General features: G+C 39.9%; 1 protein-coding gene across 6 annotated transcripts in view; it reads left to right on the forward strand.

Moving 5' to 3' along the window:
* Supt3h (SPT3 homolog, SAGA and STAGA complex component) overlaps positions 1-21,148 on the forward strand; it is a 355,460-nt gene that overhangs the window by 218,480 nt on the left and 115,832 nt on the right. For all 6 annotated transcript variants that reach the window (XR_008219946.1, XM_052745407.1, XM_052745406.1 and 3 more), the window contains 2 exons: positions 14,567-14,653; positions 17,109-17,199. Coding sequence is in view for 5 of the 6 variants with exons in the window: in XM_052745407.1 (XP_052601367.1) it covers positions 14,567-14,653; positions 17,109-17,199 (178 nt within the window). In the remaining variant the exon portion in view is untranslated. The remainder of the gene's footprint in view (positions 1-14,566; positions 14,654-17,108; positions 17,200-21,148) is intronic.

The raw sequence follows: 21,148 nt of genomic DNA on the forward strand, positions 1-21,148 counted from the left end.
ATGTCTGTAGTCTGTTTTATAGCATGGATTAATAATTTACTTATGACATTCTAAAGTGTTTTCTCAGACGCCATTCTTCCTGTGAATAATGGTGAGGTCTCTTTCCACTGGCATGGTGGTATAGGTACAGTTGGTAGTACTCATTTTTTCTCTCAAAAACTAATCCATAATGTGAAATTGAGAGCCGCTGTCTCGGAGTAATCAAACTGTGTTTATACGATTATAAAACCCTGGAGAAGTGCATCAGTGGCAATTTGAAATACTAAAATTATTATTTATTTTAAAACTGAAACCCCAGTTTGCATGTTTTAAGAATGAGTCTTTATTTGGCCAGAAAACAATGGTTCTATTTCCAAACTGGAGACAATGCTATGCAAGAGCCTAAGACCAATGAACCTAGTCTAAGATAGTATTCTCCAACTGACAGGATGTGCTTACCTACTCTGAAGCCAGGCCAGGATTTTTCTCTGAATTCTCTCCTTTACTAACCCTGAGTCCAGATCAAGCTATTTCAATCTCATGCTCTTCTTATTAAGAAGATGTTAGAAGGTTTACCAGGCCATGTTTAAGTTCTTAGTATAGTCTAGGCACAGTCACTCATTGAGTTAGTGAATACTACACTGAGTGACGACTCCAATGCTGGATTCTACTATGAATGACAGGACGCCTCTGAGTCCGACTGCAGGTAATTTAGCAGGTAAGTGACAGAGCTAGGAAAGGAAATCCACCTTTAAAGTCTTGCGCCATCGTCTTTACTCAGTCACGCTCTGGGGAGCTGCGAGTGCTGGTGTGCACATATAATGCCAGCATTGGGGAAGTTGAGACAAAAAGACTCTGAGTTTGATTCCAGTCTGGGCAAACAAACAAACAAAGTGTTCTGGGCCTTCTGAGAGCTAGGGGTTTGGGAAGATGTCAGTGAGGCCTGTGTTATGTGTTAAAAGTTGGTTTAAGTTAGCATGACAATTTTGGAAAAATTATTCTAGACTCATAGGACAGCAAGTTCCAAGGGTGAGCTTTGGACCCATAGCAAGGAAAATTGTTAGATGAGAAGAATAAGAGATGATGACACAGATTTGGACAGGGACATAAAAGATGAATAAATAGACTGTGCCATTCTCTGCCATTAAGAATGTTGCTTGTGGCCGGGCGGTGGTGGCGCACGCCTTTAATCCCAGCACTTGGGAGGCAGAGCCAGGCGGATCTCTGTGAGTTCGAGGCCAGCCTAGTCTCCAAAGCGAGTTCCAGGAAAGGCGCAAAGCTACACAGAGAAACCTTGTCTCGAAAAACCAAAAAAAAAAAAAAAAAAAGAATGTTGCTTGTATTTACTGTAGCTAAGGTAATTTTGCATAGTTAGATGAAAGAAAGGAGATTGGAGCCTGCTCTATCTTTCCCAGAGTTGGGGACAGCTACTCTGAGCAGAACCTATCGAAATATGAATAAAGGCTTTCATTCTGTGTGTTCATGTATGTGTACATGTGTGTGCACAGGCATGCAGTCACATGTATGTTAAGGGCAGACATTGGAGTTGGCTGTCTTCTTCACTTGCTCTTTCCCTTATTTTTTGAGACAGGTTTCCCACTGCCTAATAATGTGGTTTTAGCTATGCATAGTACAGAGATATATGGAAACAATAATAATAATAATAATAAGCTAATGGGAACAATTTTAGGTCAAAAACACCATAGTAAAATAATTTTAATTCCCTTCTTTAAATTTAGCATTGTATTACTTTGTTACTTTTTATTTAAAACAGTTCATACCTTAATTAAGTAGATTTGCAATGTTTGCACAATCTACTGAGGACACGGGACACTTTCTTCTTAGGGAAGGACTGCCCCTTCAGTGCATCTTGCCTTTCTGCTTTCTGATCCAGTGTAATTAAATAATAGATTTTATTTCATAACTTTTCAGAAGCAATAAAGAGAAAGTTCTGTTCATCAGACTTGCTTATTTTGTCTTCTGCCTTCTCAGGGTTTAAATGGGACCTTTTTCTCCACCCCAGAGAGATGTGAAGCAGCCCTTTCATGTCAGTGGCCTAGGCAAGGAACATTAAGTTAAAAATTACACTTTAAAAAATGGAAGCCTGGTGTTCTCTAGAAACATCTAAGAGTTAAATCTAGTTAAATCTAGCGTAGGTGAAATGATACTTTGGAAATAGAGATTTTAATAGCTATTTGATTATTTAAAGATCAGTTCCATGAAAAGTGCAGACACCAGGGAGCTGTAATTTAATGCATTTCCAACTCGGTCTTTAGGTCTTCATCAAAGAAATTTTGTTTTTTATGCCATGAATAATTATGCATGTGTGTGTGTGTGTGTGTGTGTGTGTGTGTTCGCATGCTTGCAGTGTGGCCATGCATTCACATGTGGCAGAGGTGGATGTTGAATGTTTTTCTCTCTGTCACTGTCTCTCTGCCTTATCTGTTGAGCCAGAGCCTTTCACTGAACCTGAGCTCCCCACGTGGACTGACCAAGAAGTCTCAGGAGTCCTGTCTTCACAACTTGCCCCCTGCCCCCCTCCATGCTGGGATTACAGGATGCATTGTGCCTGGGTTTAACTGGGTACTGGTGATCCAAACTTAGTCCTATAGTTGCACAAAAACAAACAAACAAACAAAAAACTTAACATGTACAGTTATCTCCATAGCCCTTGATGTCACCCATAGGCTTTCACATGTACACATATGCATCCATCCACACGTGAACACACACACACACACACACACACACACACACACACACACACACAGAAAGAAAATATCTAAAATATGTCAGGCATTCTATAGTGTACTCAGCAAGTCCTAGTTTATTCTTGTTACTTGTTATTGGTGCTGCCCTTTCTTAAATTAACTTGGAATCTGGAATTACAGTTTTCATCACTGGACCACATTGTTTATTTGGTAGTGGACACTTCCCACCCATTTCTATTTTTAAATTCTCTCAACAGAAATAATTTTTAAAGGGGACAAAAAGCATTCTACTTTAGGTATTGGGAGGGGGATAGTAGTCTTAAAGAGTCCTGTGATTCTGGATGTGTTCAGCTCCTCCCTCTATCCTCTCCTCACCTTTCATTCTAGCAAGTTCCTCCTAGTAATCCCTCTTGCCTTCTGCCTCTGACTGACTTTGACATAGAAGAGTAACCAGGGGAGATCTGAGAGTAAATGAATACCTGGTCAAGGTTGGTTGTACCCCTGTCAGGTGACTATCCTGACCTCCGAGCTCAGGTGACTACTGTCTTCCCCTTACCCCTCCAAGCCTTGGTTTCCTGCTGTTATTAGACCTGTGAAGAGTATGGTGGGCAGGGCTAGGCGGCCACAGCAGCTTCTCTGCCCTTCTTTGCAGACTTCGAGTCCCTCTGGTCAGTTATTTGCCAGTGATCTCCACTGTGCTGTCTAGTTTCCTCCCGAGCTCTGACTGATAAACACACTGATAAATACGCAAGTAAAGTCCTTTATGGAGTCAGCCACAATGATGCCCTAGACACACATAGATCAATTGGAATTCATCCAGATAAAATTTGACACTTGAGATTTTCTTCAAATCCCGATTAAAGCCCAGGAGACCCAGTTTGGTTTGCTCCTGGGGCAGAAACACATCAGCTGGTCTCACAGCATTAACTTGGAATAAGCAGGATAGTTCCTGAGGACATTTTAGGTAGTCTACAACAGCATCTTTGGGATTCTTAGTATCAGTCGCCTCGATAAAGCCTCTGTCTCTCTTGAGTAACATTGCAGCTCTGTGAGCCTGATGCATCCCTCCACACAATGTGTAAGTTCTGGCTGTCCACTCTAAGTGCCTTGATTTCTAGCACAAGCTCATTCAACTAGCTTATTTTAGAGTGTGCTTTTCATTATAGTCTCTGCCACTATGTATTGTAGGCCATCACTAAAAGTGATCAGCCTTAAACTCTGTGAGGGTTAGAGAGTGTGTTTGGATTTCCATTTTCCCTTAATTTTCTTGTTGAGTCATGCATTTGCTTGCTTCCTTTGCTTTGCTTCTAATTACCATAATTTTTCACTTCACAGCCCCCTGACCTCTGTTCTGGTGTTCAATAACTCTAGAGTAAGTGAACAAACCAGAGACCAGTGTTGCCTTTTAGCCTCATGCTTACCTGTTTCATGTTAGCCCCATCCATGTGACTATATTTGAAGATTGGCCCCCTGTCAGCTCACTTCCTGGTGATCCAGGAAAAGAAGTAAGCTGTGTTGGTTCACTGTAAAGTTTTAGGCATTTTCTTTTCTCTCTACATTTTTTTTTTACTCACTTATTTTAATGCCCCTGAAATGAAACAGGCCCTGGGTTGCTTAGTTTGTCTTGGTAAGTCAGCATAGTCTCCATGGCATTGTCCCATGCACAGAGGACCCAGAGTGAGACATGGACATCCCTTTCATGCCAGCTTTCCTGTGTGTGTCCCCTGCATCTGCCTCACAACCATCAGTTCTCTCTGTCCCTTTTTCCTGCTGCTTAAGTGGAGGTTTACTTCACTGTCATAGGAGGCGATGAGGTGTTCCATGCTGGAGGGGAAGCTTTCTGCTGGTGGAGAGATCCTTCCACTGTGGACTGATTGTGCTGAGCTGGTTGAAGTCTTTCAAGCCACGCCAGTAGCACCAGAGCTTGAAGGTTGAAAGAGAGAAATCCTAGAGGGATGGGACCCCTCACTTCTATCATTGAAGGCAGAGGGAATCCTATCTTCTGTCTGATGGTGTGAATACTTTTGGGTGGACTTATCATTATATCCTATTTGAATGAATCTTAGAACAATATCCCCATTTTGGTTTTCATTACCCAGAGTGAAACATTTTCTCAACTACCATATTATCAGTGTAATTTCTTCCCCTTTCTTGTGTACATCGCTGCTTCTGCCTAACCCAGCTAACAGGGGGCCATTGCTAAGCAACATCTTGCATCCTTTGCTCAAACTACATTATTGCCTTTGATCTTTTCAGTGATCAGAGCATTCTGTTACTGAACTGTTTTCATGCCCTGGAGCCCTCCTTAATATCCTAAATGATGAAGCATGGCTGGCATCCGAAACCTGCCTTTTCATAGCTTTACATACACTGCATGTAATATGATGAAATATATACAACACATATCACTTTTCCTATCTAAGCAGTCTTTGGATATGGAATTTGCATAAGAGCTGCCTTCTCTGAAGGACTAAAAAGGAAGCATATACAAATAACATCTCTCCATCAAAAGCTGAGAACAAAGGGCAGGTGGAAAGCAGAGACCAATCTCTCATTCAGTAGGAACTACAGTGCTGTGATGCCATTTTACAACTGTCTTTGGCTTTCAAATCATCTGGATCTATTGGGTAGAGTCCTGAAGTAATTACCTATCACCTGCTGATTTGGGTATCATGGTAAACAGTGTGTCTGTACTACAAATAGGACCTAATCCTGTGCTTCCTCCTCTGCTTATACAGTTAATTTGGTTGGTTGATAGTCCCACTTGCATAGCTAAGTAGATTTCACTGTGACAGTTGATTCTATCTGCATCTCGCCAAGTTCACTTTCATGATTCTTAATTTCTTAATTATTGATGCACACATCTAATTATAGAAGCAACCGTAAATTATACCCTATAAATACAGGAGTTTAGGGTAACCTTATATTAGGAGAAACTGGTCTATGAAAATGACATGTATGACTATGAAAGGTGAATTTAAGTGAGAACATTGAAGGAACCTGGAAAAAAAGCTCCCACCCTAACTAAGAAGCATGATCTCAGTAGACCAATAACTCGCCTTTTTATACACCTGTAAATAAATGGAATGTTTTTAAGAATATAATTATGTCAGATTTAGCATTTTCTTTTATATATTAAATATATATCTTTCATTTCAAAAAAAAAAATAAGAGCAAAAGCCTCTTGGAAGCTCATTGGCACTCATCAGTCTTCAGTTCCCACTTGCCAAACCTTAGGATCAGAACATTTTCTATCTAAAGCTAGAGCTTCAAGACTGTATGCACACTAAGGTGTGCGCTGTATTCCTGAAGCCTGACTTACATGAGAAGTTCTTAGAATAATTACTCCTTTATCACAGTGACCAGTATAGTTTTCCCTTTAAGTTCAGATGATAGCTCACTTATACATTGTGAGACAGAGATGTCAGTGATACAAGCCTGTGCCGTGTGTGTTTATGTGTGTGTGTGTAAAATGATAAAAATTCTCACGTGAATGTACAAGTGGTTTTTTTTCACATTTCTCCATATGAGGCATTTCATTCTTTGTTTATGGTAAAGGAAGTGAAAATGTTCAATAATAATCCAACAGTTGTTTTTAGTCATTATTAATACTAAAAGTTAGAAACTTCTTATGCTATCTCAGCATCTCAATTTTAACTTCTAAATAAACATGACATTTATTTGAGGCTTGCTATATGAATGATATTATCTCACTTAACCCATCAAGTCACAGGCATTTATAAACTCTGATGAGAGGAAAAGTGTCAAGATGGTTTTGGAAGATTTTCCTAAAGCAGTAGTTCTTGACACTCCTTAGGCCTGTGCCTGTGAAATGGATTTGGGCATTGCAGTAGCATGGAGATGACCCAGTGAGTTAGGCCGTGTAAAAATGTGTGTGTAAAAATGAATCATCTCAGTGTTCTGCCGTGCTCCTCAGGACATGCTGTACTGGCACGGGAAGCCACACTGGAACTGAGTGAATGTGCAGCTCTTGCCCCCACCTCAAACTGGTGCTGAGTCTCAACAGCTGAAACTAAAAGGCTAAAACTGGCACTTTCTTTGTATATTTTCTCAACAAGGAGTCAAAATTATAAAGCAGAATTTGCCAAAACTCGGAAGAACAGCAATGCAGTGTCTGAGATTTCTTTCCTCCTTCCCAGGCATTATTCTTTAATGCCACTTTACTTTGCCATTTAGTAAGCTGCTCATTATTGTATTTGCTCATTATTGTATTCTAATTGAAACACCACATAGACCTGTGTTTGCCTTGAACTTTCCAGAGTGAACTAAATCAGACTGTCTTATGAAAATCTGCAAGCGCTCTGAAAAGGAAATACAGCCCTTTGTCTGTTATACTTGTCTTTGAAGAAATGCAACTCTGTGTCTGTAAGACTTTAGAAGTAGGAGTAGAAATGATTGTAGATGGGGCACCTGTGCCAAGAAGTGAGCAACATACCATAGGCCACCAAAAGAGTTTGCTAATGTTAAGAAATGTAAAGGAAATCAAGTCTGCTTCATTGCAGTTACAACGTGCACCACTTTCCAGTTACGGGGTAGCCCAAAAACAGCTATAAATTATGCTGCATAAATTCAAGATAGGCTTGATCTCATTGCAACTTTATTATATGTTAATTTAAACAACTAAATGCACTTAATTTTATTTTTCAATAGTTAAATTTTTTAAAGTAATAACAGAAGCTGCAGAAATGTCCCAGCAATTAAGAGCACTTGCTCCTTGCAGAATATCCAAATTTGGTCCCATAGCAGCTCCCAAATTTCTGAAGCCTCGTCCTTTTCTAGGCTCCACAGGCACGAGGCACACGTTTGATGCACTTAGATACATGCAAGCCAGACTCTGATTTGCATAGAACCAGATAAATCTTTTTCTGATTAATGACGGTGAGTTGGTGTAGCATTTGTCCTTGTTTCATTTGCTGTCCCTGTGATAAAATGCCTGACAACAGCAGCGTCGGGGAGGAAAGGTTGGGGCTCTTAGTCCAGGTCACCAAGCTCTCTGTGGGAAGTCCTCAGAGCAGAGAGCACTGAGTCAGTGCAGGAGCTAGTGCTCTGCTTGCTCTCTCCTTGTGCTCAGTCTGGCCCAGCCCATGGTGGGTCTACCACCTCAGTGAACCCAAATGAGAAAAGCCCTCACAAGTGAGCCAACAGGTCAGCCTAACCTTTGACAGTTCCTCACTGAGACCCCCTTCCTCAGGGATGTAGATGTGTCAAGGTGACAGCTGACACTAAGCATCATAGTTTTGAACTGAAATCCAGCTTAGTAATGAGCATTTGAGTTTTAGTACTGAGTGTACCATCACATATTATCAAACTGAAATAGTCTTTATTATTTTAACATTTGAAAAAATTCTAAAATTTTTCTTATAAATACCTCATTTGCAAGATAAGAGAAAGCTGTTACTGCCTGCCCACTTGCTTTCACATTTAAACATGAACAACCAAAGGATTAGCTAGGTCAAGGCTGTTGTCTTCATATGATAAATACATACATAGTCATTGCTGATCGGAAATTTTCAAATCTTCCTGGACCCACATGGATTGTGGCTTGTCTATTCCTTTAATTTATGTGTGTGTTTATACATATATGCTTATATATGAATTCCTCTGATCCCAAGGTACTTACAATTATAGCTTCATCATTTTGTTAAACACTTAACAATGTTTGACTTATTGTTTTTCTATTCTGAAAAGAAGAATAAAAATAAAACTCTAAAAATTTAGGCATATCCTTCATCAATTTAGATCATTTTTTTGTTTGTTTCAAAGGTCTAAGAGCAGAAGACCAATGAAGAAAAAGCTATCTTGTGATGAGAAATTAAGTCAGTTATTCTGTTTTTTAGTATAACTTTGTTTAGCAGCAAATATCCTTTTCAGACCCTTTCTCCTCAGTGCTCAGACTGTGTCTGTGAGCACCACTAGCTTGGATGTTTTGAGACACTTGTTTTTCTTTAGCCAGATGCTCTTTCTACTTGAAATAGACTCAGGTCCTCTAAAACTGTCATTAGCTGAAAACGGATGTCACACAGTCCACTGAGCACACTGGCTTCACCACACAGGCCTGGTGCAGGCAGAGCTATAGTATTGACTGTCCTCCTAAGACGAAGGTGGTGACTGAGAGCTACAGACGACTGTGGCTGCTCAGCAAGCTACGTACTGCAAGCCTGGGGTAAGATCAAAACTCTGAGTTCAATTTCTGCTGGCTATGTAGTGCTTTCATACCTGTGCAGAGTTGCATAATCATAAACCGAACACTGTAAGTCAGGTCACGTGAATATTTTTGTGGGTATAGCCTCTTCCTACGCAAAGCAAAGTGTGCCTAGTAATAGCAGTTTCCACTGTTGTAACAAATAATCTTGACACGTAAATCTGGCTGGATGTCATATTTTAATTACTTAGAGTCATTATTTGTTTGTTTGTTTGTTTGGTTGGTTTTTTTGTTTTTGTTTTGTTTTGTTTTGTTTGTTTGTTTCTGTATAGTTTTGGTGCCTGTCCTGGATCTCCCTCTGTAGACCAGGCTGGCCTTGAACTCACAGAGATCTGCCTGCCTCAGCCTCCCGAGTGCTGGGATTAAAGGCGTGCGCCACCACCGCCTGGCTACTTAAAGTCATAGTTTTATCTGTGACACTTCTCTCCTAGATTTGTCCTAAGAACTAAGTGATGTAATACACAGACTCCATGAAGAGTAGGACAGTTAAATGGAGAGCCAGCTTCTGACTTACATGGGAATGTATATGGAACCTCTCTCCGGGGGTTGGAGAGATGTCTAGCAGTTAAGAGCTCTGCTCTTCCAGAGGATGGGAGTTGTGCACATGTGGAGGCCAGAGAATGACTTGCTGAAGTCAGTTCTCTTCTTTCCTCTTGTGGGACCCTGGGAGTCAAACTCACGTTGTCGTGTTTGGCCGCAAGTGCTCTTAGCCACGGAGTCATCTTGCCAGCCCTATCTAAACACACCTGCAGACATACACATCTTTAAATATTTATTTCCCAAGGACCCTTTCTTCAAAAACTTAACAGGTGTTTTTCAGCCATAACTAACCACAAGAGAGAGAAGAACATTGTGATTTGTGTTTGTTTGAGTTAACTGTCTGCTTATGAAAGGATCGCTATTCTTTTAAGGAACATACAGTCGAGAGTCCTGAGAACCTGTCCATCTCAGTATCTGCTAAAATCACAGATTACTGAAAAATATAAAATGCCAGAAAAGCATGAGTTACATACTCAAGGGGAAAAGTCAATAAAGATGGCCTCTTAAATATAATAGACACTGAACTTAGTGGACAAGGATTTTAAGACAGCCATTATTATGTCTGTGCTCAGAAAGTAAAAGTGAATCTTTCCAGGAATGTGTCCTCTCCAGATAAGGGAGTGAAGTTCGAGAGAGCAGAGGTGAGAATAAAGTCTTACATGAGGTCCCAGCAGTGCTGGGGGGGGGGGGGGGGGGGGGGGGGGGTTCAGGGCCACCCGGGTCTTACATGAGGTCCTAGCAGGTTCACAGAATAGTAGTAAACCAGGGAAAGAAAGGGGAACAAGGTAATTATTAACATCAAGGACAACCAAGAAAATCAGTTCTAAAGAGAAATTTGATTATCTGCCTAAGTGAGTACCAGCTTTACATTCAACAGAAGGGCAGCATATGAAGGAGAGGAAGATGGTGGTTAATTCAGAGCCTCGGAGATCACTAAATCGTCAGCCTCAGAGTAAGGCCGTCTATACTAGTTAAACCGAAAATAAAGCATTGTAAACTTATCCCAGTAGATTCTATTTCTTTCTAACGAGAGCAAAAGTTGGAAGTGGTTGCTAGTAGAAACACTTTGAATGTTGGAAGCGATATGGGTACTCACTCCAGTCAGTAGGAAACCTAGACTGCATTTGACTTTTTCTGTCATAAACTTTTTAGAAAGAATTTTAACTAGAATTTAATATTTATACCTGACACAGTTCCAGTATATAATAACTATACTACTAGGAAGATGGCTGTAGCTGGTAAATCCATGACCCATAATCATTTGGAAACACTGAAATGTAGACACTAGTCAATAAAAATCCCCAAAGGCCTGACTTCGGATAAACACTGGAGTAGAAAGCACATTCCCAGGCCTGGCAGGTCAGGGAAGCACACTCAGATACTACTGAAGATTTCTCAAGGGGAGAAAACCCCCATGTTAGTGTCATTGGCAATAATGAGAAGTCGAAATGTTTACGTATAGGATGAAAGATTAAACTAGATGTAGCATATACCAGTAATCCCCAAACCCAGGAAACTGAGGCAGGAGGATCAAGTTCAAAGTCAGCTTTGCCTACAAAGTAGGATGCTGGAGCAGCCAGTGATGCACAGAGAGCCTATCTTAAACAAATCAACAACACACTTGAGATGGCATGTGTGATACATTGTACCCTTTAATAGGATCAGCCTCCCAATAAAGTATTCTGAGCTATTTAAAATATAAACATAGTGAGTTTTAATGTTAGGTGGATTTTCTCAACTTTGCAATAGTTGTAACGAGGTACCACCACCCCTTGCTGAACAAAAGTCCTAATCTGAAGAGACTAAAGCACCTTGACTGGACTATTGTCATGGTCGAATTATATTGTCTTTCTGAAAAATGTTTTACTAAGTTCCTGAGTACCAATTTTACCAAGTTAAGAAAAGTCAATTGATTATTAAATTAGCCGTTAGGTTTAAAGTATTGGTCTATGGCACAATTTCTAGCATATTTTATACTATTAAATATTCTTTGTAAAAATGAAAGATGTAGTCTTATTTCATAGTCTTATTTCAATTACTGCTAGACAAATTTAACTTCCATTTATTTTTGCAAACTAAAAGTCTAGATTATTTAGTAAGAGAAGACGATCATGGGCCAGTGAGATGGCTCAGCATGTGAAGGGCCTTGTGCCCAAGACTGACATTGAGTTTGGTCTCTGGAACACATGTGGTGGAAGGAGGGAACCAGCTCCTGCAAGTTATCTTCTGACTTCTGCATGTATGTCCACACTCATACACACATCCCACATGAATAAATAAACGTAAAACATTACCTTTTATTCCTGTTAACACCCATTTATTCATATATACATGTACACGCTGCTGGCCAGTAACTATGTATCAGAGAGAACATGCTGCTTTTGTCTTTTGAGTTTGGGTCACCTGACTTTTATACCAGAAAAGTGACCAAGAGAAGGTAAATAAACAAGTAGGTGGTGAGGAAGACGAGGGTGGGCACAAGGGCATGTGGAACATAAAAGAGGAAAGAGACTTGGGTATGGAGAAGTTATAACGGGAACTTACAAGTAGCAGAGATGGGGAAGAGAAACACTGAAACCTGTTCCAAAATGCACAATATCATCTAATCCCTTATATGCAAAATTTAAAGATAAAAATACATTGAAAAAAATTTAGAAAGAGTATACAATTATCTTTCTTTCACCCTGAAACATTAAGAACATTCCTGATGTGAGTCCCCTCGTGTTCATGTGGACGCAGTGATCATGAGCTGTGCACCCATGCATCTGAAGTGCCAAGGTGCCAACTTGTACTTCAGACTATTCACAAAGAGTGGGTTTTACTTGTGCTGGTAGACATAGAAATTTTAGGAGAGTAAGCCCATGGTAATACATGTGTTTATATGGGTTACTTTAACTAGTTACTAAATTCCTCTCCTTCTTTTCTAGAGAAGAGGTAAGCATTTAGGAGAGGTAATTCTGGAGCCCAGAATACATCAGTCCTCGGCAGGTCCAGAGCATAGTAACTGGACAGAGCCAGAGGTACTGGGAATGCTCATAGTGTGTGTGCGATGGGGTAGACAGTGTTCCTTTAGGTGGGGGAAGTTAGAAAAGCCCTTGGTGAGCTGGGTGTGGTAGTGGCCCGTCTTTAATCCCAGCACTCAGGAGGCAGAAGCAAAAGGACTTCTGAGTTCAGAGCCAGCCTAGACTACAGAGCAAGCCAGCCAGGCTACATAATGAAACCATGTCTTTAAAAATATATATATTTTAAAGTATATATATATATATATATATATATATATATATATATATATATGTATGTTTTGGCTTATTATAACAAATAGTTTTGAAAAATGATACAAAATAGTGAGCTCTTTTGTCTGATGTAATTTTATTACATTTCTGGTTATTGCGTTTGCAGTCTGACATTTTGAGAGTATTATAGAGAGCATTGTGTATAGATATAAATAAACCATTAATTTACTGGGGAACCTTTTAGAGACACATATTTCACCTTTTCCTTTGATGGCATGAAGGTCATTCCTGATGTCTGTAGAGTTTTTGATGTAGATACCACTTCTTCATCTAAGAAAATAAAAATATATTTATCTGCTGTCTTCTGGTTCTCTCTGTATGTGTCCAGAAAAACAGATATGTATCTCATATTCTCCACACTGACTGAATGCATCTAAGGCTGTGATGGAAATATTTTAATTTGAAAAATTGATGTGTAAACATTTCCCTGACATTCTAACAGTTTTCAGGGAGAAAGTGTGCTCATGGTCAAAACTGTTAAGTTTCTTTCAGGGGAGATATATCATCTTTTCAGCCCCCTCCTAAGGTTTCTTCTTAAATGGTTCACAGTTAAATTTAAATTTCTATATTTAGATAGGATTCTGTTTATATACCAACTACCAGTATCCAGGAAATCCAGTGGGAAAGCCGACACAGGAGGAGTTGAGAGTCCTTTCTATAGTCTGCTCATTCAGAGAAGGTTTGAAGCTTATTTACTTAGCAGAATGGTTTAAACATTCAAACAGAGGTCCTTCGGCACAAATGCACCATTTAATTTCCAATAGTGAAGATGGCAGTGTGACACTTACAGAGAAGCTCTCAGGAGTGTGTGTTGTTGCTTTACTCCATCAAAGAAAGGCATCTGGTGGGGTGGGAGAGCAGCTTTCATATGTAAATATGTTTATAATACTTAAGATGGGGGGAGTTGGGTTTGTGCAATCAGCATGGTTGGATCAAATTTGGAAGAATCTACAGGCACATTTTTCTCACATGTGCTCCAGCGTCTTGATTTTTGTCAGATGGACCTATTTTATGTTTCTTCCAACTAATCAAAATAAGAAACGGAGTTTGCCTTTGCCAAAAACTAGAACTATCATTTTTCACATTCTTTTATTTTCCAGGTCATTTTCAAGTAAGATTATGTTTCTAGGGCTTCTGAATTCCTGAAAACTCTGGGCTTTGCAGCTCTGAAAGCCCAGATGGACATTCAAGGGATCTGGCTTTCAGGCGGTGTGTTTGCCCTGTGCATCCCAGATACAGTTCACTTTTGTGTGTGTGTAATTAGTGTGGAAAGAAATTAATGCCGTCCAGTATTATGATTTATGGACTGAATCCTTTAGCCACTGAAGACTTGCCAAAGCGAAAAGTCTTTTTTTTCCCTTTGGATATTAGAAACAGCTTCTGTTTTTGTTGATCTTGAAGTCCTGAATGGGGCTATTTCACATCATACCAGCATGGGAGCTCGGATTAATAATACACTTATTCAACTAGTGATACTGAGCGAGACCATTGCACACATGGAGAGGAAGGATAAGATTTCATAAAATTATTTTCAGGTGCATTAATGTATTTCTGGAAGCTGCATATGATTTTTCTTTTGCATGAAAGAGATCAAGGATTTCTGTTTATTGTATCTATTACAGGTGGACTCACAAGCTAATTTAATTGTGTTTTTAGCTATCTTAAAGCCCAGGGAGTTTTGCTTTAAGAAGCAGTAACGTGATTGCTGGATTATTCCCTGGGGTCTTTATGGTAGTAGATTTATCTGTCTTGAGACATTGTGATTGTACTGTGTGTAATTTATATTTCTAAGACAATTTCCTGCATTTCCATTGTTGTAGTTACAGCAAGCTGCAGAAGTCTCTCAGCTGCGGGGAGCAAGGGTGATCTCTGCTGAAGATCTTCTGTTCTTGATGAGAAAAGATAAGGTACTATAGAACAATTCCATTGTGTGCTTAACTGAACTTACGTAAGGAAACGATGGACTTGTTACAGCTTTCGGATGAGAATCACAACCTCTGCAGCGGTGTTGAGCTTTCCCGAGTTAGACAACAAAAAGCATTTCCTACCGAGGTGTTTGCTTTGTGCACGAGCACACCTCTGGTGACAAGGCCGCACAGTTCTCCCTTCCTCCTCCTGTACCTGCGAAGACAAGTTTCACTGCCAGCTCTTTCGTGTCCCTGGGTACCAGCTGAGCTCTGCTCCTGTGACTGGGCTCTCTCTGAGTAGGCATTTCTTTTTCCTCTCAGTTTGTATCTTAATACTCATAGAGTTCAGACTTTCACAGCATCGCCTTTAACTGGAAATACAAAGTTTATTCTCTGCACTGACTTCTAAAAATAAGCAAATTAGTGCAAGTAGCTAAAAACTACCATCATTTCAATTTTTTTAATAAAAACTCCAAACTCTGGATATTAAGACATTAAAGCTGATATTTGTATGTCTATTTATGTTATAATTTTACATAAGAAGCTAGTTAAATAAATTCTATGCTCCTTTACCAGTCTTAATAACCGGCCATTTATTAATATAAAGAATTTTTAAAGAAAAAGAAATGCATTCAATATCAAAAAGCTTGGAGTCTACTTGAGGCAGTCTGTGCGATATGCTTGAAGCATAAGACTTGGAGAATTTCATAGGTTGGATGATTAGATGGGGAAAGAGGGTTGGTGTGGGAAGATTATGACAGATTGTGACTGAGGCCTTCCAGGGCACAGACCAAAGGTGGGGAACCTGACAGGATGTCTAGTTACTATGGTGGCTCCAAGCATGTCTATGGAGACAGTGAGGAGGAGAGATGGTAGGAATTGCCAGTTTGTTTTGTACTGGGAGGGTCCTTAAGGAGGAGCAGTCAGCACCCACAGTAGTGCTGGGCCAGAACTCCTGAAGGCTGCTGCCAAAAATAAGGCCGCTTAGCTCTTCCCAGCAGCATTTCCTCTTTACTGACAGACAGAGAGAGAAGCTCACGCAGTCCACATTGGCACTCCTTCCCCTTGTTAGGAAGGTGGCCATTTTTTACTAGAGAAACTTCAGGAATATATGCCATTTGATGGTGTTTTCCTGGTATCCAGGACTCTTAACCAGATTATTTTGAACAACCAGCAACATGTTTATAACAGAATAGTTGTTAGTCTTCTCATCTTTCTCAAATAATTTTATTTATATTTTAAAGTATTTCAAAAAGAATGTAAAGTAGCTTATATAGGAAAAATACTAAACAGAATAAAACTAAAATAATGGGTGTAGTGAAAGCAAAGAGAAAAGGGAGAAAAAATGAAAAACAAGACCTTGTGGGATGCAATGTGATTATTTTTTAGTAGTTGGAGTTTGTAGCCAAGCGGTGGTTTATACCACCTCCTGTGCTTTCCTTATTATGGGACACAGTCTCCCCTGGTCTCTCATGACTCCTGTGCAGCAGGCATGTTAGGTAGGCTTTCTTGAACTTGTATATGACAGAATTCGACTCAGAGGCTATCCTCTACTTCAGGCCCTGCTGAGCTTCAGTCATCAGTCTGTAGTCTGCCTCAGGGTCCCTCGGGGAAAGAGAGAGGGATCTGTTTCTACCTCAGGGGTATTGAAAATGTTGAGTGATGTTCGTGTAAAGAGCTTTGTACAATGCACTGTTTCCACTGTTAGGAATCCAAACCCTGAAGATCGTGACCAGAGAAAATACATCTAGGGTTAGCCCAGAACAAGCTGCAAGGCATCATTAGATGGTCAGAGTGAAGTACTGCATCCTCCTCCTCTAGATGCCCAGAGGGCGTCATTAACACCTACCAGTCAGGCAGCTCAGAGTTTCCCACAGTCCTGGTTTAGAGATGCTTTCCGTGCTTTCTTTCCTGTGAGAAGATTCCCCGGCCAGCGTGCTGATGCATTCCTGTTATTCAGCACTAGGCAAGCTGAAGTAAGAAGATCACAAGCTCAAGTTCGGCCTGGGCTACACAACAAGGTCTTATCTCAAAAGTTAAATATAAAAATTAGTTGTTAAAAACTCCTAGTCTAGATGTTTATAAATCTATTTTACATAATTTTTGTCTCAGAGTATATACAAAATTCCAAAGCATAAGTACACTTGGCTTACCAAAGGCAATATGGTATTTATTGAAATCATCAAAAGGAATTTAAGATGTTTTCTAAAATATACAAAAAAGCATTATTTTGTGATTCTGGAATGTCTGGATGGATGTGTGTGGAAAACGCCTTTATAAACACTTACATCTTAGCTATTATTGAAGGGCTACATTCTTTGCTTATACTATTAAGCTAATGATAGTTCTATTTTCCCCAATATCATCAGGTACTAGTTTATTAAATTTAATCTTAAAGCAATCTTTTATCAGTAAAGAAAATGTGTTATAAACTTCTTACTTTATATTTCAACAGAAAAAACTTAGAAGACTTCTGAAATACATGTTTATCCGAGACTACAAATCAAAGATCATCAAAGGCCTTGACGAGGATGACCTCCTGGAAGGTGACTAGACAAAACACTAACCCCAAAGTGTCAGCGCAGGCACCCAGATGTGTCATGAAGTTCTTCCCATGTCTTTCTTTCCCTTAATACAATCTGGCACTTGTTGGCAATTTAACCTTGTGACTTTCTCTTCTGGAACCTCATAGGGCTCAAGTATCTCAGGCCCTTCTTTTCGTGGTGTACACTGCTTTCCAACAGGTCTAGTATGCTACCAAGGTTCAGTGCAGAGAGAGGCAGCCCTTAAGAACTGAGAACTTTGCCACTTCCTTAAGGAAGTTATTTGGAGCAGAAGTTATTTGGAAGTTCATACCCAGGACCTCTAAGTGGCAATCCTAGCAACAAACAGAAGCTAGGAGATCCACGGTACAGCAGCAAGCAAAAGAGTGGCCAACTTGATGTTCAACAGAGGGGACCAGGAGGAAGAGCTAAGGACAGCACTCTTGAGGCCACAGCGAAACAAAGGGATCAACATAGGCATGCTAAAATGTGGAGAGTTCATTCCCTGCAGTGGTGTCAAAAGCAGTAGCTCTGGGGCAAAGAGCACTTCCTGCTGTTTCAGAGGACCTGAGTTTGGTTCCCACCACCCATGTCAGGCAACTCACAACCACCTGTAACTCCAGATCCAGGGGATCCAGGGCCTCTGGCCTCTGAGGGCACATGCACATACCCACAAGCACACACACATGTGCACACACAGAAACCTAAATACTATTTAAAATAATAAACAAATCTTTGCAAACAAAGCATTAACAGCCAGCTTGCAGTTCCTGGGAATTAGTAGCCATGTGTGGTACTCAGTCCGACCAGCCTGAAGCTTCTTGGGAGCTTGAAAAGTGACAGCCAAGGGTACCGTAAAGCTGGTGAGAGAAGAGGATGCACACACAGTCTGCACCGTGGGGCTGAGCGATGTCAGAGGCAACACACTCTAAAGAGAATGTCTGCCCAGTCTAGCCAACTCACTGAGGAAAGAAGCAGTCAAGGACAAGCCCACCAAAAGGAAGAAATGGTTGCCTGAGTGACTGTGGTATATCATCTAAAACGTCCATTTTCAACAACAACAAAACACTAGATGTGTAAAGACACATACGGTCTATTTGAAAAACAGAACATGAAAAGTAGATAACAAAAATTGCCTTCTGGTAATCCAGATGTTGGATTAAGCAGGCAAAAAAATGCAAAGTAATCATTACAGTGTGTTCAAATAAATAAAGGAAATTATATTCAGAGAAGAATGGGAAAGTATGAAAACCATGCCTCACAAAATATACAGTAAGAAGAAAGAGATTAAAATGTATAATAACGGAGTTTCAACGTGAATACAGTAAGTGATGAGCTAGCTTAGGAGGCAGCACTGACCACCAAGTCTAATGACCCACACTCAGCCACATTGTGGAAAGAGAACAGACCCTGGCAGTTAATCCTCTGACAAAATGCCTTGGCATATGCACACACCCACACACAAAATTAATCACTAAAGAACAGTAAGGAAGTTAAAAGCTAGCACATCAGAAGCTGTGAATTGGCAGAAGAAAAACCAATGAGCTTACCTTAAAGATGATGTAATCTGAAGAACCAGGAAAAGGAAGGAAGTGGACAGAGCTTCAAAGAAATTCAAGTGCATCAGCATATAATATAGCAGAAGAGAAGGAGTATACAGTGCACTAATACATCAGTATAATATTTCACAAGAGGAGTACACAGTTCACTAATACATCAGTATATATCACAAGAAAAGGAGTACACTAATACATCAGTATAATATATCACAAGAGGAGTACACAGTACACTAAAACATCAGTATAATATATCACAAGAGAAGGAGTATACAGTACACTAAAACATCAGCATGTAATATATTAGAAGAGAAGAAGTATACAGTATACTAATACATCAGTATAATATATATCAGAAGGGAAGGAGAAGAAGAGAGGGAGAAAGAGAGAGGATGAAAAAAATTCCAAGAAGTAGTGAGTCAAAACTCTTCAGATTTATGAAAATTGTTAAACACATGTCCAAGTATCTAAACAAACTAACAAACTCCATTAGGATAAACTCAAACTTACCTATACTGATACACAGTTTAGTAAAGTCAGAGCTAATCATGAAAGCCATAAGAGAGGGTTGCTGGGGGCCTTTGGGAAGTTGTTAGATCATAGAAGGTGACCCCTTATGGATGGGGTCAGTGTACTTCTAAAAAGAGACACCCAGAACTTAAATCTGTTAAAAAGAGGCCTTCATTAGACACCAGGTGTAGAGAGTGCCATAGCCTATAGAACTCAGGTGAGTAAATGTTGTCTAAACTTCCCAGTCTACAGTTTATTTTATAGCAGCTTAGACTAACCAAGGATACTCAGAAACAGCAGGCTTACATGAAAGATTGGAGTCTTTCCTCCCCAACATCAAGAATAAAACAAGACTGTGCACTTGTTCCTCTTCTATGCAATATTGTACAAAAGTTTTACCATCATGTTTAGGCAGAAAAAGAAAAGAAAGCACTCAGATTAGAAAGGAAGATGTAAAGCTATGTTTGCATCTGAATGCTCTTTATATAGAAAAATGTCTTAACTTACTAAAAACTGTTACAATTGGTGGACACATTCGTGGATTTTCAGGATACAAGATAAATATGTAAACAAAACAAGTGAGTACACATTCCTTATACTCAGGACAAACAACCCAAGATATGAAGAAAGCAATATCAAAAAAAGGAAAAGAAAGAAAGTAATACCATGTATCACAGCATCACAAAGAATAAACTATTTGGACTAAATTTTGCCAGTGACCTACAAGATTTCTACATAGAAACTAGAGATCACTGTTGAGAGAGAGAAGACTGAGAAGAAACTCAAAAGTAGCCAGTGTTCACGGCTGGAATGCTTGGGATTGTGAAGGCAATAGCCATCCTCAGCTGGAGCTATAGATTGCGCCAGCTTTTGATGAAATGAACAGACTGATTCTGGCATTCGTGTGGAAATGTCAGATTCTAGAGAGGAAAAGATGTATTTTCTAATTTGTACGTGACCCAGAACAGTCAAAACCATCTCAACAAGCAGCAAAGTTGGAGGATTCAAGCTTGCTGACTTCAAAACTGTGTTGTGAGTCCACCACAATACAAACAGGGTCCATGCTGGTCAGTGCATCAGAACAAAGAGCCCAAGTGAGACTCACAGAGAGGCTCAGTGATGCTCAACATAGCCTGCAGGACAGTTCCATGTGGAAGGAACAGCTCCTTCCACTAGAGACATGAAGGCCTCTGTGACATCTAGAGATCTACATAGAGAAGAAATCATTTGATCCCTTCCGGATGCAATATGCCCCCAAAACAAACAGAAGAACAAAAAACCTACAGTAGAGATCATTGAGAGCTCATTGTAGTAGCTCAGAATACAAAATGCTTTTTTTCATTTTCATTCTATCTTCATTTCCTTGTTTTATGTATGGCAGTGTATATTCCATGGTGAGTGTGCAGAGGTCAGAATTCAATTTGCAGGAATTGGTTCTCTCCCTCTACCATGTGGGTCCTGGGGTTGAACTTAGATCATCGGGTTTGATGGCGGGCATTTTTACCTCTGGAACCATCTCTGGACTGCCAAATAGAATGTTTTTCACAGGAATACCTGTTGGCAGCTTTGTATGAGGACAGTATTTTGAATACATGACACCAAAAGCATCACAGCCAAGGAAACCACTATTGAATTAGAATTGATGGAGTTTGAAGCCTTCAAAGTGCTTCAAAGAGCATGCAGAAGAAAACACAGAAGGAGAAAGTCTTGTATGCATATCTCTGCTAAGAAATCTGTAGGCAAAATGTGCAAGGAATTCTTCAATTTCATAATAAAGACAATAAATCAGTTTAAAAATGGACAAAGGAGCTGAGAAAATCTTGCAGCAGAAATAAAAATCTGCTAATAGACGCCAGAATTGCTAATAGATGCCAAAAAGATGGTCA

This window comes from Peromyscus californicus, unplaced genomic scaffold (assembly GCF_007827085.1).
Source record: "Peromyscus californicus insignis strain IS unplaced genomic scaffold, ASM782708v3 Scaffold_19__1_contigs__length_69161282, whole genome shotgun sequence".
Classification (NCBI taxonomy): Eukaryota; Metazoa; Chordata; class Mammalia; order Rodentia; family Cricetidae; genus Peromyscus; species Peromyscus californicus.